This window comes from Hyalella azteca, unplaced genomic scaffold (genome assembly GCF_000764305.2).
Source record: "Hyalella azteca isolate HAZT.00-mixed unplaced genomic scaffold, Hazt_2.0.2 contig15661, whole genome shotgun sequence".
Classification (NCBI taxonomy): Eukaryota; Metazoa; Arthropoda; class Malacostraca; order Amphipoda; family Hyalellidae; genus Hyalella; species Hyalella azteca.
The window spans coordinates 535,657-550,420 of record NW_025945503.1 but is presented as its reverse complement, the minus strand read 5'-3'; the positions used below and the strand labels follow the sequence as shown (position 1 = coordinate 550,420).

The 14,764-nt window shown below is 38.3% G+C and overlaps 1 protein-coding gene across 4 annotated transcripts in view; it reads left to right on the top strand.

The window, feature by feature from the left end:
- LOC108674806 (tensin-1) overlaps nucleotides 1-9,377 on the top strand; it is a 205,180-nt gene extending 195,803 nt beyond the window's left edge. For all 4 annotated transcript variants that reach the window (XM_047884582.1, XM_047884581.1, XM_047884583.1 and 1 more), the window contains 5 exons: nucleotides 782-1,006; nucleotides 1,393-1,542; nucleotides 2,342-2,472; nucleotides 3,249-3,400; nucleotides 4,641-9,377. In XM_047884582.1, coding sequence (XP_047740538.1) covers nucleotides 782-1,006; nucleotides 1,393-1,542; nucleotides 2,342-2,472; nucleotides 3,249-3,400; nucleotides 4,641-4,797 — 815 coding nt within the window. In that variant the 3' untranslated portion in view covers nucleotides 4,798-9,377. The remainder of the gene's footprint in view (nucleotides 1-781; nucleotides 1,007-1,392; nucleotides 1,543-2,341; nucleotides 2,473-3,248; nucleotides 3,401-4,640) is intronic.
- Nucleotides 9,378-14,764: the final 5,387 nt, after the last annotated feature.

Below are 14,764 nucleotides of genomic sequence, written 5' to 3'. Positions count from 1 at the left end.
GCTTTAACTTAATGATTTCAATAAGAAATCATTAACTATTATTTAGCGCGAGGTCAAAGTGTCAGTGAAAGATGGAGGTGAACAATTTTTTTATTGTGTGATGTATGTGATGGTATTGAGTATCGCGTCGGCGCAGTAGGGATGTCTGATAAAACTCTAATTCGAGTTTAAACGGTTGAATGCAAATTGAGTTTAATTTCATATAAATTCTTTGTGTCGTTTGTTTGCCTTTGAAACTCTGTTATGTATGGCGTATATTGCATGACACACTTTTATTGACATGAGCTCAACAAATCACAATACTTACAATATTGTATATATAGGAATCAATTACAGTTCTTATTTTGCGCAATTCATACCATAGAATCTGGCTTGCGTACACGATTATCAATTCAAGCTTTCCTCCTCCTCTGCATAAGTCAATATTTAGTAGGTATGATTTATTCGCTTATTGGATTTAATTTATAATTCGATTATAAATTTCGGATGACAGCTAATTTCAAAACATTACACCCTTTGATTTAGTTATATAACTTTGCCAATCATTGAATATCGTCATTGAATATCATTGGGGCAACTTTTATTATCTTTAGGTTATAAATGGACTGACAGCCATCATTGCGATGACTTTGACACGCATCGAGGGTTACACAAAGTGCTTTAAATCAAATATATAGATTGGGCAAAACTTACGCCCAAATAACTTATTCCCTCTTCCCCAGCCATCAACATGCGCCACATTACAGCCACTCACACCTCTGACTTATTCCCTCTTCCCCAGCCATCAACATCCTCAAGTCTAAGCCCCCCGGCACGTTCATCGTGCGCGACTCGAACTCGTTCCCCGGCGCGTTCGGTCTCGCCGTCAAGGTGGCCACCCCGCCCCCTAACGTGGTGGTGTCCTCAACGAGCGGGGACCCCGCTAACGAGCTCGTTAGGCACTTCCTCATTGAGCCCACGGCGAGGGGAGTCAGGCTAAAGGGATGCAGCAACGAACCTGTTTTCGGTCAGTCATTATTATTGTTTTAAATTTATTTCTTACATTACGTTATTTTACAGGTTTTACTTATTTTATACTTTCGATTTTCGTTGATATATTGTTCCTCGATTTCAAATTTATCTGACGCTTAAGAATTAGATTTGTAACCACTCCCAATTAACGTGTCTAGAAAGTTTTGAAGTTATCTATAAACATTTGTTATCTCTAGACTTTCGATGACTTCTTGGTTTGACAACGATGCCTTAGAAGTGTAGCTATCACCTTTGACTTCAGGAATATATGAAAGAAAATCTAAAAATTATAATATCTTCCTCGTTTATACATTATATTATCTTATATTAAACTATAATATATTAAATTATATGATATTATATTGTATACATTAACCGCAGGTTCGCTGTCGGCGCTGGTGTACCAACACTCGATCACGGCGCTGGCGCTGCCCTGCCGCCTGGCGCTGCCAGAGCGCGACCCTGCTGCATCCACCGCATCCACCAGCGCCTCGTCCACCTCTGTGGATAACAGCGTGCTTCTCCAGCAGGGTGAGTCTTATCCTCCAGCAGGGTGAGTCTTATCCTTCAGCAGGGTGAGTCTTATCCTCCGTCAATGTGAGCCTTATCCTTCAGCAGGGTGAGTCTTATCCTCCGGCAATGTGAGCCTTATCCTTCAGCAGGGTGAGTCTTATCCTCCGGCAATGTGAGTCTTATCCTTCAGCAGGGTGAGTCTTATCCTCCGGCAATGTGAGCCTTATCCTTCAGCAGGGTGAGTGGTATCCTCCAGCAGGGTGAGTCTTATCCTCCAGCAGGGTGAGTGGTATCCTCCAGCAGGATGAGCAGGGTTGATTTAGGTATCAACTTGACTGGTTGATCCGTCAGAATGCCATCACTAAAAATATAATATCTATTAATTTTCAAAATATACCCTGATGGCTTAATTCTCTTATTAATGAACTGGCAATTTGTTAATTAACTGCCAGTATCCGTTAAATATCCACTTGCTTAGCATGACACAAATTATGAACATAACATTACAAATGTTAGCTTCCATATTCCATAATACCTTGATTGCTTACCATGTTCTGGTAATGATAAAATGATAACTTAATATAGTTGTTTGAATTATGTTATCCCAATGTGATCCTAAGTGAAAGCGTTGTATATATTCATATGAATTATGTTTCTTATCAGACCCTGAATGATAGAGTATAAATATCTTCATTAATTGTTTTTGTAATGGGATTATGAGTGAAAGCGTAATATTTATTTCTAAAAATCATGTTCAAGATTGGATCCTGAATTAAAGCGTAATATTTATTTATATGAATTATTTTGTTTTACCCAGGAGCGGCATGCACCGTCCTCTACCTGCACTCGCTGGACACTGAGAGTTTGACGGGACCGCAGGCCGTTAAGAGGGCGGTTACCAGCCTCCTGTCTGCTGCTTCTGTCAGGCCTACGCCTGTACATTTTAAGGTCAATTTATTATAGTATTTTATTAAAAATGCGTCATTATATATATGCCTACAAACCTCCTATCTGGTGCTTCTGTTAGGCCTACGCCTGTACATTTTAAGGTCAATTTATTATTGTATTTTATTAGAAATACGTCATTATATATATGCACTCCAGATTCCTCTCTGCTTCTATTAGGCCTACGCCTTTACAATTTAAGATCACTTATATATAACATTGCATTAGAATTTATTTATTCAATGAATATTTCATCCTGAATTATTCATATTTTTCTGTAAATTCGATGCTCCCTATGAAAATACCAAATTTTACTGTTATTGCCGCTTTTCGATTTACTTTTTTTGGCATAGTTTAATGTTGAGAGCAAAACATATTACATAAGAAACTTGATTACGATCTCCACATTGCCAACCAATCACATGTTTCAGAAGCGCGTTAACTATCATTATAACCACGAATGCAACATAAAAATAACCCAACGTGTTTAAGTCTCGTCTGCCGGCATCGCACTGATGATGTCTCACCCTGATCATGTCTCACCCTGATCCTGTCTCACCCTGATCCTGTCTCACCCTGATCCTGTCTCACCCTGATCATGTCTCACCCTGATCATGTCTCACCCTGATCATGTCTCACCCTGATCATGTCTCACCCTGATCATGTCTCACCCTGATCATGTCACACCCTGATCATGTTTCACCCTGATCATGTCTCATTTTAACGATGTCTCACCCTGAGAATGCCCCGTTATGTCTAACGATGTCTCGCATGTGCAGGTCTCATCAGCGGGCATCACACTAACGGACAACCACCGGACGCTGTTCTTCAGGCAGCACTTCCCTGTGGCGGCCATCAGCCACTGCGGCACCGACCCTGACGACCGACGCTGGCAGCACAACTCAGACACCGGCGAGCCTCTAGCCTCACTGTGAGTGCTGGTGTGATGCTAATGTAGTGATAGAATAGTGCTAATGTAGTGATAGTGTAGTGTAATGAGGCTCTATTGCTGTGTAGTATAGTTGACTATGATTTTTGTTGTTACTGACCGTTGTTACTGACCATTGTTACGGATGACAATATAGTGCTTGTTACGGCAGTACAACTCCAACGTCGGCTAAGCGCTCGTGCATCTTTGTTGTTGTTTCTTGTACCGATGTCACGCGCGTACCAAGGACGCCTCATGTGGTAGACGATGGACGATAACCGGAAGAGGACAGGAGAACATCAAAGACAAGAAGGCTGGCGCCTACACGGGATTGACATCCCATCAGCCAAAAAACGCTGATGGTGGTGGGGAAGGAGGCGTCAGTGTGATGCTGGGCAGACTGGAGGGGGATCCCAGCACTTGGGACAGGCGGCCTTTCTACCCAAAATGTTTAACCCTTGAACTAAAAGACACAAAGGAACTGCTGTAGCATAACGGAGCTTACCAGCGAAAGGCGATGGGAACGAATCCTCTTTAGAGGCGGGGAGCGGTTAGGAGGCTCTCTCCTAACCTAACCGGTTAGGTTAGGGCTCCCTCTCTTTAGAAGAGAGGGAGCGGTTAGGACCCTGTTGATCCAGTGGGTCTTAGCGGCGCGGTTGGAAATCTCCCTGCAGTGTTCCGCTTCACCCTCCCCGTTTGAGCCGGTAAACATGAAGACGTTTGCGAGAAGAGGCGCAACAAGTTGGCTGAATTTGGACGCACTGCAAAAATTGCAAGTGTCGTGTTTTTCAAATAGCGACAAAGTTTGGGCAGGTAACACTGATACGTAATTTTTCCGCGAAAAGCTGGGTCATTGTGGCCTATACAAGGGCAAGAACCAAGAAGTGCATCGCTATTTGGACAAAATCTCTTAATTTTTTTGAGTGCATGAGGGAAGCTTTCATTAATCGGTCTCCAGAGAGCAGAAAAGATATGAAAGGAAGGATGGGAAGTTTAGATGGTGCTGACAAAAAGCGTTCATATGCCAGCCACTCTCTTCGCTGTTATAGATGTTTTTGGACAAGTGTTGCTTTATTGCTAACGGCTGGGGAATTGATTGATCAAGGAATCAAGACTTGCTCCAGACTTGTCATTAAACTGATGCAATTTTAGTAAGCCTTGATCATTGACTTGTGTTCCATAACTGACGATATTGAGTCATATTTGTTCATATTACATCTCGATATCTTCTTTTCTCCTACAGGCGAATTTTTGGTTTTGTTGCGAAGAAGGGAACTGCTAGAAACCAAAACCAGTGCCATGTGCTGGCAGAGTTGGAGCCAGAGCAGCCTGCCACCGCCATCTGTAACTTTGTCACCAAGGTTATGATGACGTCGGCCAACAGAGCTAATCTTGTGTAATGGTTATGACGACGTCAACCAACAGAGCTAACCTTGTGTAAAGGTTATGATGACAGCAGCCAACAGAGCTAGCCTTGTGTAAAGGTTATGATGACAGCAGCCGACAGAGCAAACCTTTTGTAAAGGGAAAACCTTAGCGTAATGATTTTGCACTCTATTGGCTCATGGACAAGCGTTCAACTTCGTTCCCGATTAACATTTTCAGATTTGATCGAATGTAAACGGGAAAAAATATATTTAAAATGAACTCCGATGTTCAACAAGTCCAGGCTATTCAAATGAGTATCAACAAAGTGGTGAGTGAATGGATTCATAATTAGTCATGAGATGTTGAACAGAATTAATAACGTTTAAAAGGGAAATGTTGAAAAACCAGATGCCCAGAATCAAGAACGTTCTTCCGTAGTTTTCTTGAAGAAGACTTACCTCGCTTCAACGTTTTAAACAAAAATCTTTCATCTTGAGGACTTGAAGTCAATTTTTCCTAACCATGTACGTAAAAAAACTGAAACCGTAAAAGTCAAAGCAAATAGATGACACATGTGCTTCATCACTGAACTAAAAAGATAGCTTAGGTGTTTCACTGTAAAAGTTAAAGTACAGAGGTTTCGTGCTTCAGTTTTAATATGGATGTCTGGTGTCCAAGTGAATCTCACTCGCTCAATGACTCGCCGCGAAGCTGAGTCTCTTGATGTTGTTTTGTGTGCGTGTTGAACTTGGCGGTCCACATACTCTAGTTCATACTCATACACGAATTTTTCTTGCATTATGAGTCAATGCGTAGGTAAATAATTAAACGTGTAGCAGTAGAGTCTTCTTCTTACAATCCCTAGTCCCTGATAAGGGGAAGTCGAGCCAAGTCTACGTAGAACATATGAAAATTTCCGAGTTAAGTTATCACAGTTAGGAAAAAACTTGCCAATTTTTCGTTCAAGAATAGAGAAGTAATCAGGAAACTTGCCAAGGTTTATTTGAAAGTCAGAATGCGATCCAATTTCTCTTCGACCAAATTCTGGTCCATAGACAAGAGAAGAGTATGGCGCGTTGTCGCACCGAAGTGTACGACAACATAGTCAGCAAAGTGTACGACAACGTAGTCAGCAAAATGTACGACAACATAGTCAAGGCCCGTGGCCGAGATCAGGGTAGAAGTTGCTGTAATTATGTACGATCTCGGGTCGCATCAGATTTACGTCTCTTAATTAAAAATTTCTAGCTATTGTATGGACTTGAATGTGTTAGGAGAGGTTCACGTGCTGTAGACAATATTACAATTTATTGTTATTATTAAAATGTAGAGAGCATGGAGTGTAACGTTCATTATTAATGATATATATATAGAAATTACTTGTAAAAATCTTTAGAATGTATCAAGATAACGAAGGAATCAACAAGACTCTAATTAAACAAACGAGATGAGCAATATTAATTCTTTGACGAAGCATACTAATTAACGGGTTAAGTTAATCAGATGAATGAATTTAATTAACATTGTCACTAATTGTATATTTTTTCTGAAGAAGTACGTCTGACATGCGCGAATGAGCATTGGTTACTTCATATCGTTCTGTACGAGGAGGAAGCCTTGACTGTACGTTTTCAATAAATTAAAAAATAAACCTATTTCTGTTCATTGTAAGATGGAACTGAAGGCTCATGAAATTTATGCCAATGTTTTTGTCTGATTTTTCTATGTATATTTTCTTCCTTGATTCCATGAATAAAAGTTATATATCTACTTATGACGAGTAACTTGACGTAACTTTTATTGAAATTATTTAGGAACTATATGTAAATTCATTTGCCTGCAAAGCCATCGCAAATAATTTCTCTGTCATAGTTCTTTTCTTTGAAACGTTTACGAGTAAACCATCTGTAAAATTTTATTCAATCACAAAATAAGGTTAAGTTTATTTACAAAATGAGCTCTGGTGCCACTCCGCTCGACCTCTGGTTCTTTTTACCCAACTAACGCGTGCATAATGTAATGATTCTTACATATTTGATTTAATAAATAATAAACTATACAGGGCATTGCTTTTCACCGCAGTTATTTTCTATACCGATTTTTCTCGCATCGCTGCCGACGATCAATATTCGCATTGCTATGTTATATTGCATATCATGATATTTCAAGTTGAATATGTGCAATTGCTGTTTGATTCTGTGAAATGTGTCGGTTTCGAAATTTCACAGAGAATTTATTCAGTTAAAGTAGCTAAAAGGCGACAGTTGTGCAATGAACGTGGCTCTAACCTTGACACGATTTCGATGCAGTCATGGTAGAATTTTTTCGGCTTTTGTGGAACATTTTTTGGACATATGGACGTTGATACGCTCGCAAAAAGCACCAAATATTTAAACATACAATATCTGGTGCTGAATTTCACACCTTTACTGTTATTTCTTCTTTGTTGTTCATTCAAAATATTTTCCTAACCTCTAAATAGTTATTTAATATGTTGAAGAAGAGTCGCAAGTAATGGACATATTTTTTGAACTGCCTTGGGTGCCCTGAAGCAAGCTATGCATTTGTAACTATTATGAGTCAGCAGTTTTCTGGTATTTTAGCTTTATTAATAGTGTATATTTTACCGTTCATTAATTTACATTAGCTCTATTGACGGCATAATAACTTTGTTGTAGCCTCGGGCCATTCAAGCAAAGCGTTATTTTTGTGCAAGCAATACCCGTCATTTTTAATGCTGCTCTACGCTGTTTTATTACTTTTCCTTATTGTGTATTGCACATTATCTATTTTATGTTGTACCTAAATAAATTACTCTCACTTCTTGAATATTAGTAAGTAATCTTGCTACTGCTGAATAATTAAAGATTAATTTGCAGAGCTTCTATTTTTATTTCTTTTATAAGAAAATGCTGTAGATACGCGCCTAAATATTATTATCCGCCTTTGTTACGATTGTACAAAAAAATGCGTTGCCACTAACTTGTTATTTTAAATAAGATAACTCGTGTTATATTATCATAATTTTAGTTGTGTGTCCATACATATGAACTATTTCGCCGCCTTGGATTCGATAGGTAAGCGCAAGATTTCCAATCAAAAGAAATTCCTTATCCATGCTGATTTTTTTACTTTCAGGTTGATAAATTCCACGAGTTATATGCATGGTCGCTACTTTTCCGTCTGATGAAGATCTAAATTTGCATCTATGCATATATATACCAGGGCATCACGAATTTCTTAAATGCCCAGGGGCCGTACTATAAGAAATCACCTAAGTACACATGGCGGCATAAATACACGTGCAGCCATATAGGTAAATGTAGCGGCTAATTTCTCGACTGTGATTGTGTGGTTAAGTTCGAGAAGCCGTCAGTGATTGGCTTACGGAATTATAAACTCGTAACTATTTTTTATAGTACGGCTCCTAGTGCTAAACCAATTGTGTTCTAGAGTCGCCCCAGATTTAAAGTTTTGTTTGGAAGTTGGCCGTTAAATCAATGAAATTATATCGAAATCACTAATCGTATTCTTCATATTGATTGAAAAGCCTGGATGCGTTTGGTACGAACAGCCCTGCTTGTGATTACCGTTAAAGAACTCAACCGCGTTGGCAAATCAAGCATTCTTTAAAAATATGATCGTTGGAAACTCCACTTTTCATTTCAATTTCCGAAACACTACTCCATCCTAATGAAATTATTAATCTCACATACGTTTCGACGTGGACGCTGATACGACACTGATCATAATTTTAGCCTATGTTGTGTATAAAAAAACCCGGTGCAGGGTATGCTAAGAGGTGCTATCATCACATTTGTTATTGCACAGCATTTTAATATGACTAATAATATTCTGCTTACTTTGCACGCCTTATGAGCACTGAAGCCATCGTGTTTAATCGTTTCAAATGTTGCTGCGAAGAGTTTGTGCATTTTATATGCGATAACCATAGATTTTGTGTTCATTTTGTCACTAAATAAATCCTAAGTGATTCCTTACTTCAGAAAATTATCTCCCTTTTCATTCTTGGACCCTGAGTCCAGCTTGGATATTCTTCAATATGGTGGAAATTTATTATCAGTAAATTTATACCGTAACGCTGAATTTGCTCATCACTATTTTTTTGTAAAGTAAAACATTCTTTCGTTCTTCTTTAACATTCATGCGTTGATATCAAAATGTTTTTCCGTTTCTTTTGATGTTTACAATTTTCTGCAAAATTTTTTGATTAAATTCGATTTACTCAAGTTGAAACCGTGAGTCTTGATAGATGGCTACGTTTTATGCTGTTTTTTCACTCTAATTTACATACTTGCATCCTCGCTTGTACTTCATTTATAGGTGTAGTCGTCTTGTTTGGAATTTAGCAGCTACGAAATGATCAATTGAATCTCTCATTCTCAAATATCAATCTATCGGAACAAAATGTGCATAAACTAAGCTTCCAAATTGATTAAGTTGAATTGATATTCCTTGATTGATATTAGGCTGAGGAAACTGCTACTGAACCTTCTTCCTCAAAATTTTTTATATATTTTTACCCGAACTTTTGATATGGAACTATTGACAATAATTAATTGTCTTCATGAACACGTGATCTTGAAACCTTTCCCGAAAATTTTCCCGATCGAAATAAGTATGTATAAAATCATTTTTATACATACTTATTTCGATCGAATTCGTGACGACTCGAAAGCAATATATTTTCAACTTTAGTGATTCTGTTCAAATTCGTTAATTGATTTTTGTTTTTTTCACTAAAATAGTTTCAGGAATTTATTTACGAGAATAATTCGTCAAAACTCAGGATGTTCATCACGGTCGTGAGCAATAATTCAGTTTCAACACTGCACTCCAAGCATAAATTGATTGTATCCTATTGTTTGTTCATTAGCTTAGCTTGCGCAATGATTTAGCTATTTACTGTCTGAAAGACGACGTAACCGTTATCAATGTGCGAATATTTCCTCGATATTCTGAGGTTAAATCGATGTCTCGACCAAAAATGCGTCCATCAACGGCTTAAAATTACCTTTCGTAGGAGATTCTTCCTTCGGTCTTCGAACGCAGCGAACAGGTCTTCAAAACTATAATATACAATAACCCGCGGCAAAATGGAAAATGTTCCTATGTACGTTTTTTGTATACTTCATCTGATAAGTTAACAATGTAACTAATTCTTGCTAAAACTGGGTCCAGATACCTCTGGAGGCAAGGAAGTGAGAGTAATGCATGGAAATGGGTGAGTCTTTGTAGGCTCCAGTACAATTAACTAGCTTATGTTTTACGCACTGACCAGTCGTGAAATTAATGTAATGTTTTAAGTAAAGGTGAGGCTGCGGCAGCGAAATGTGGAGCTGCACCTGCGAGTATACATGACAACAATTTTCATGCTTCTTTCATTAATAAAAGAAACATTTAATAAGCTATGTCTCATTTCCCTTAATTTGTGGAATTTATCTATCATCGATTGAGTCGTTTGGTCACGGTCCGTCATCGGAATAGCTTTAAGCAGATGAAAATATCGCAGTAGTTGGTTTATGTGCGGATGACGAAGCCATTTGAACAATTTGGATGTAAAAAGTGAAGTGCCGTGAGATTTATAAGGCTTGCTGATGACCACGATGTCGAATTACTGTCTCCTACAAACACTCCAACAACGCCGGACAAATATTTTAGACAGATCTCCATTCATGCATGTTCATTGTTTTGGAATACTTCAGAAACCTCCCCAGTATATTTTAATCGTTTATTTTTCAAGGACTGAAATGCAATGTTGCGTTGAGAAATAAACTTATTTCGCTTTTCAGCCTTTCATGTGGCAGGTGCTTCGAACGAAAACACTATGCAGCTGTCACGATGGCGCGGAATTTACTCTAAAACATGGTTCAGTGATAGTTCTCACTGGACTAATCTAATTCATATTTTTTCTCTTATCACAAAGAACGAAAAATAGCGCACAAAAAGTTAGAGCTTGCATCATTTCCGCGGGTGCAGAGCTTGTCAGTTTAGGCTGCGAATTACCATTCGAAGATTAATCAAAGAGATACAACAGCGCTGATACTTCGAGGATACATTTCAAGAGATTAGAGCATTACCGTGTTTTATGGTCCCCACAAATTGAACATACACATAAATAGTTCGGGTTTTAAGTAACGTGAAGTCGGGTTTTAAGTAACGTGAAGTCGATAACTCTGTGAAGGGGTGATTTGTCTTGAAACGACGCTTCCAAAATTAGGTTCTTGAACCACCAGTAGGCCGTACGTGACATCTTGGTTTCCGAGTTTTGTTCGACAGAAAGTGTAAACGTTAAAATTAAACGATATTGATATTAATTCACCTTTTCCAGTATATCATTTGTAAAGGAGCAATAACCAATAAGATACATTGACTTGAGTGAAATGAGCAGGCTTGTTCAGTGTTCACACTAAACCAGTGGTTCCCAAAGTGGGCGATATCGCCCCCTAGGGGCGATGGAAAGATTTTGGGGGGCGATAAAGAATAAGAGGGCGTTTGGGGGGCGATAGGGGGGCGATAGAGTGGGCGGCAGTCCGAAGTCGAAGTCAGAAGTTCGAACGTTTGTTTGACGATTTGTACACAACATGTGCAGCACATGACTCCCAGCGATGGTTTTTTTTTCACCCAGATCTGTTTTTAGCGCATTTACTCATTTATGGAAAAAATGCACTATTGTGCTCGCCATGTCCGTCCGTCCGTCTGTCTGTCCGTCTGTCTGTATGTCCGTCCGTGACTTCACGTTTTCGTCGACGAGAAAATGCGCTCTCTGTCACTCAATGCAGTGAGTACTGAGTTATATTTTTTTAACCTCTCGTGGGTTTACGTCTCTGACAAATTAACGGCCGGACTCGCGGCCGGTCGCACGGCCAATTTCCAAATTCAATGATCAAGGAATACCTCTCAAAATAATAAACTTAACTCGATGAAACTTGGTACACGTATTCATTAGGACCTAACGGTAATGTAAAGCTCGTGAAAAATTTTTTAATTTTGCCTTCAATTGTATTTGCCACACTTATATGGCAATACGGGCCGAATTCACAGTGATCAAGGAATTTCCTCCAAATTACTGAACAGATTCGAACGAAATTTTGAATTTACAGTCCTAACTACCGAACGGTGATGTTTAGCTCGTGAAAATTTTTTCGATTGTGCCTTCGTTCACGAATTTCATTCGTGATTTAAACAGCAATACGTGCTTAAATTCGCAGTAATCAAGAAATTTCTTGCAAACTAGTGAACAGATTTGAACGAAATTTAGTATTTTAATACCTAACCTCAGCAACGGTGATGTTCAACTCGTTACAATTTTTTCGTTTTGCCTTCATTTGTGAGTTATGCGGCTATACGTGAACGGCTCTTGGTTAAACCAGCCGTTAGAAAAGCCGATCGTTTCTCCTATATCTGAATAACTTGCGAACGAAAGCGAATAAGGATGTGTGAAATCAAGAGTGACGGTAAAATGAAAAAAATCTCGCAAACGACGGTAAAATAATTTTTTTATCTAAAAAAACACCATTTGGTAGTTAGGAATATATATTCAAAATTTCGTTCAAATCTGTTCGGTAGTTTGGAAGAAATTCTTTGATCACTGCGAATTTCGGCCTGTATCGCAATATAACTCACGAATGAAGGTGATATTTAAAAAAATTTTCGCAAGCTAAACGTCACCGTTAAGTTCTGATGAATACATGTTCCGAGTTTTATTGAGCTGCGTTCATTAGTTTGGGAGATATTCCTTGATAACTGAATTTGGAGATTGGTCGTGAGACCGGCCACGAGTCCGGCCGTAAATTTGCCCGAGACGTCCTAGGTTTCTAGTGCTGAAACAGTTAAAACAGCTGAAAAACACATTGGTTCACTAAAAGGGGTCCTATTTATGAAATAGACATTTGTGTTTAACCTTTATCTTTTAAAATTGCAGCGAACTAAATTTTATAGTAAGAGGCGCATGATTTTATATGTATATGTTTCTGTGGGGGGCGCTAGAAATTCAATAGGGAGCCAAAGGGGGCGCTAGCCCGAAAAAGTTTGGGAACCACTGCACTAAACGAAGACTGAAACCATGCTGACGGTAAGGCTAGTTCGTATTTAGTGTCTGATCCTTTCTTTATATCGAACGTTCCGAAATAGGCATTGAGACTTGAGTCTCAAGTTATAAACCTAATCTCGGACAATCCATTTTGCACAAATTCCGAGACACCTTTTCAGAATTATTGTTGACAATAACGTGTTAATCGATCTCACCCGTTCTAGGTCTCGGCTTCATCCATACATGAAATTCAGACTCTGGAACACACAAGAAAAACCTTGCTATGAGTTGTCGAATTGTACTCGCTACTCATACATCTATTTTTTAGTACTTGAATCTATAAATATAGATTTTATAATGTAGAATGAAGGTGATTATTTCTTTGAGAATGGCTAATGGAATAGTTCTGTACAATATTCGTTTGTAATAGTAAATCATTTATTGTCAAAAACTACCATGTCACTTATTTTCTTGCAGGGGGGGGGGGGTGATGGTTGAAATGTTTAGGTTTGGTTCAGGTTGCAGGTACACCAGATCTAATGTAAGCCTACACCCCCACGAATTTAAGCTGATCTAAAACATTATGCTCGATCCTATGCTATTCTAGATTATGGCCATGCAACGTCCACTCTAGTTTAATACACTTAAAATGGCCCTGTAATACCTTAGCAAATCGCTCGTATGACTATACTCGTCAACTATGTCTGGTGTCATGTCGGCTTAAATTTCTGCGATTTTCGGTGCAAGTTTGTGGAGGCATATACATTTTGGAGGCCGTGACAATAGAAAAAACCAATAAACCTCTTCTAATAATAAAAAGTTTATTGTCTTCTATTGCTGATACAGTTTATGTACTTGCGGCAGTGAATCTTCCCGTAGCCTACTAATTGTTTAGTCACGTGTCTCAGCGAAATTAAATTTACCCATCCGAATGAAAGTTAAATTTCCCTAATAACTGATAATATTTTTCAATCAATTTCTCAATTAAAAGCAATGAAATATTTTATCAAACTTATTTCATTTATCAAATACTAAACAACGGGACATTTTCTAATTTTTAAAGTGTGTTACATTGAAACTTATGTGTTTGCAGAAATCGAATTTATAATATCCTCGCTCACACAGAGGACTCTTTATGCAGTTAGGCATCAATATTCATGCATTCCACATCGCCCCGACAGGAAGATAGATATCATTGACTCAAGGTGAAGGATAGAATCGAAGTCCAGCAGTAATGGTACTATTTAAGAGATGTTCAAGCATGATCACCATTAATTTGTACGATATTATTCTAAATCACTATTATGTTGGTCAATCTCAATCTAGTTTCTAAAAATTTATTTTGCGTGTTGAAGAAACTGTAATCTCAACTTATTACTTTTGTTTCCTTATTTGCGAACACGTACATATCTCCTGCTTTTTATTATCAGGAGGAGAGAAGCGACATTAAAATTAAAAAGTAACTAAATACAAGTAGGAACCGTCTGTTTTTAATAGTCGAACATCTCTCTTTGCATTAATTAAACGGAGCCTGTTATCGGGCCGAACCTGTAACTTGCTTAGGGTTCACCGTCCGCATTATTTAGCCTTATTTACAACTCGATTTCATTGTTACGATTAAATCTTCTATATCTATAGACTAAAATACGAGATAAACATGCAATGGCAGGGTGACTGCTGCATGTTCTCTGACTCAGTCGTCCAAATGTGCACTTCGCCGAAGTTCCTAACCTCTTGTCTTGAACTGCATTTTTTTAGATGCGACTTTGCGTTTAAAATATATTTAACTTTGTAGATCGTGTGTTCTTTTCGTGAATCTAAATACCCGTGATACATTCGAAATAATTATGCAAATAATGAAGTTCAAATCACAATTGTAAAAATTATGCCGGATTAGTGAATTATGTACGATTCTTCAAATCATGTTCTCATGATTATTTTAATAA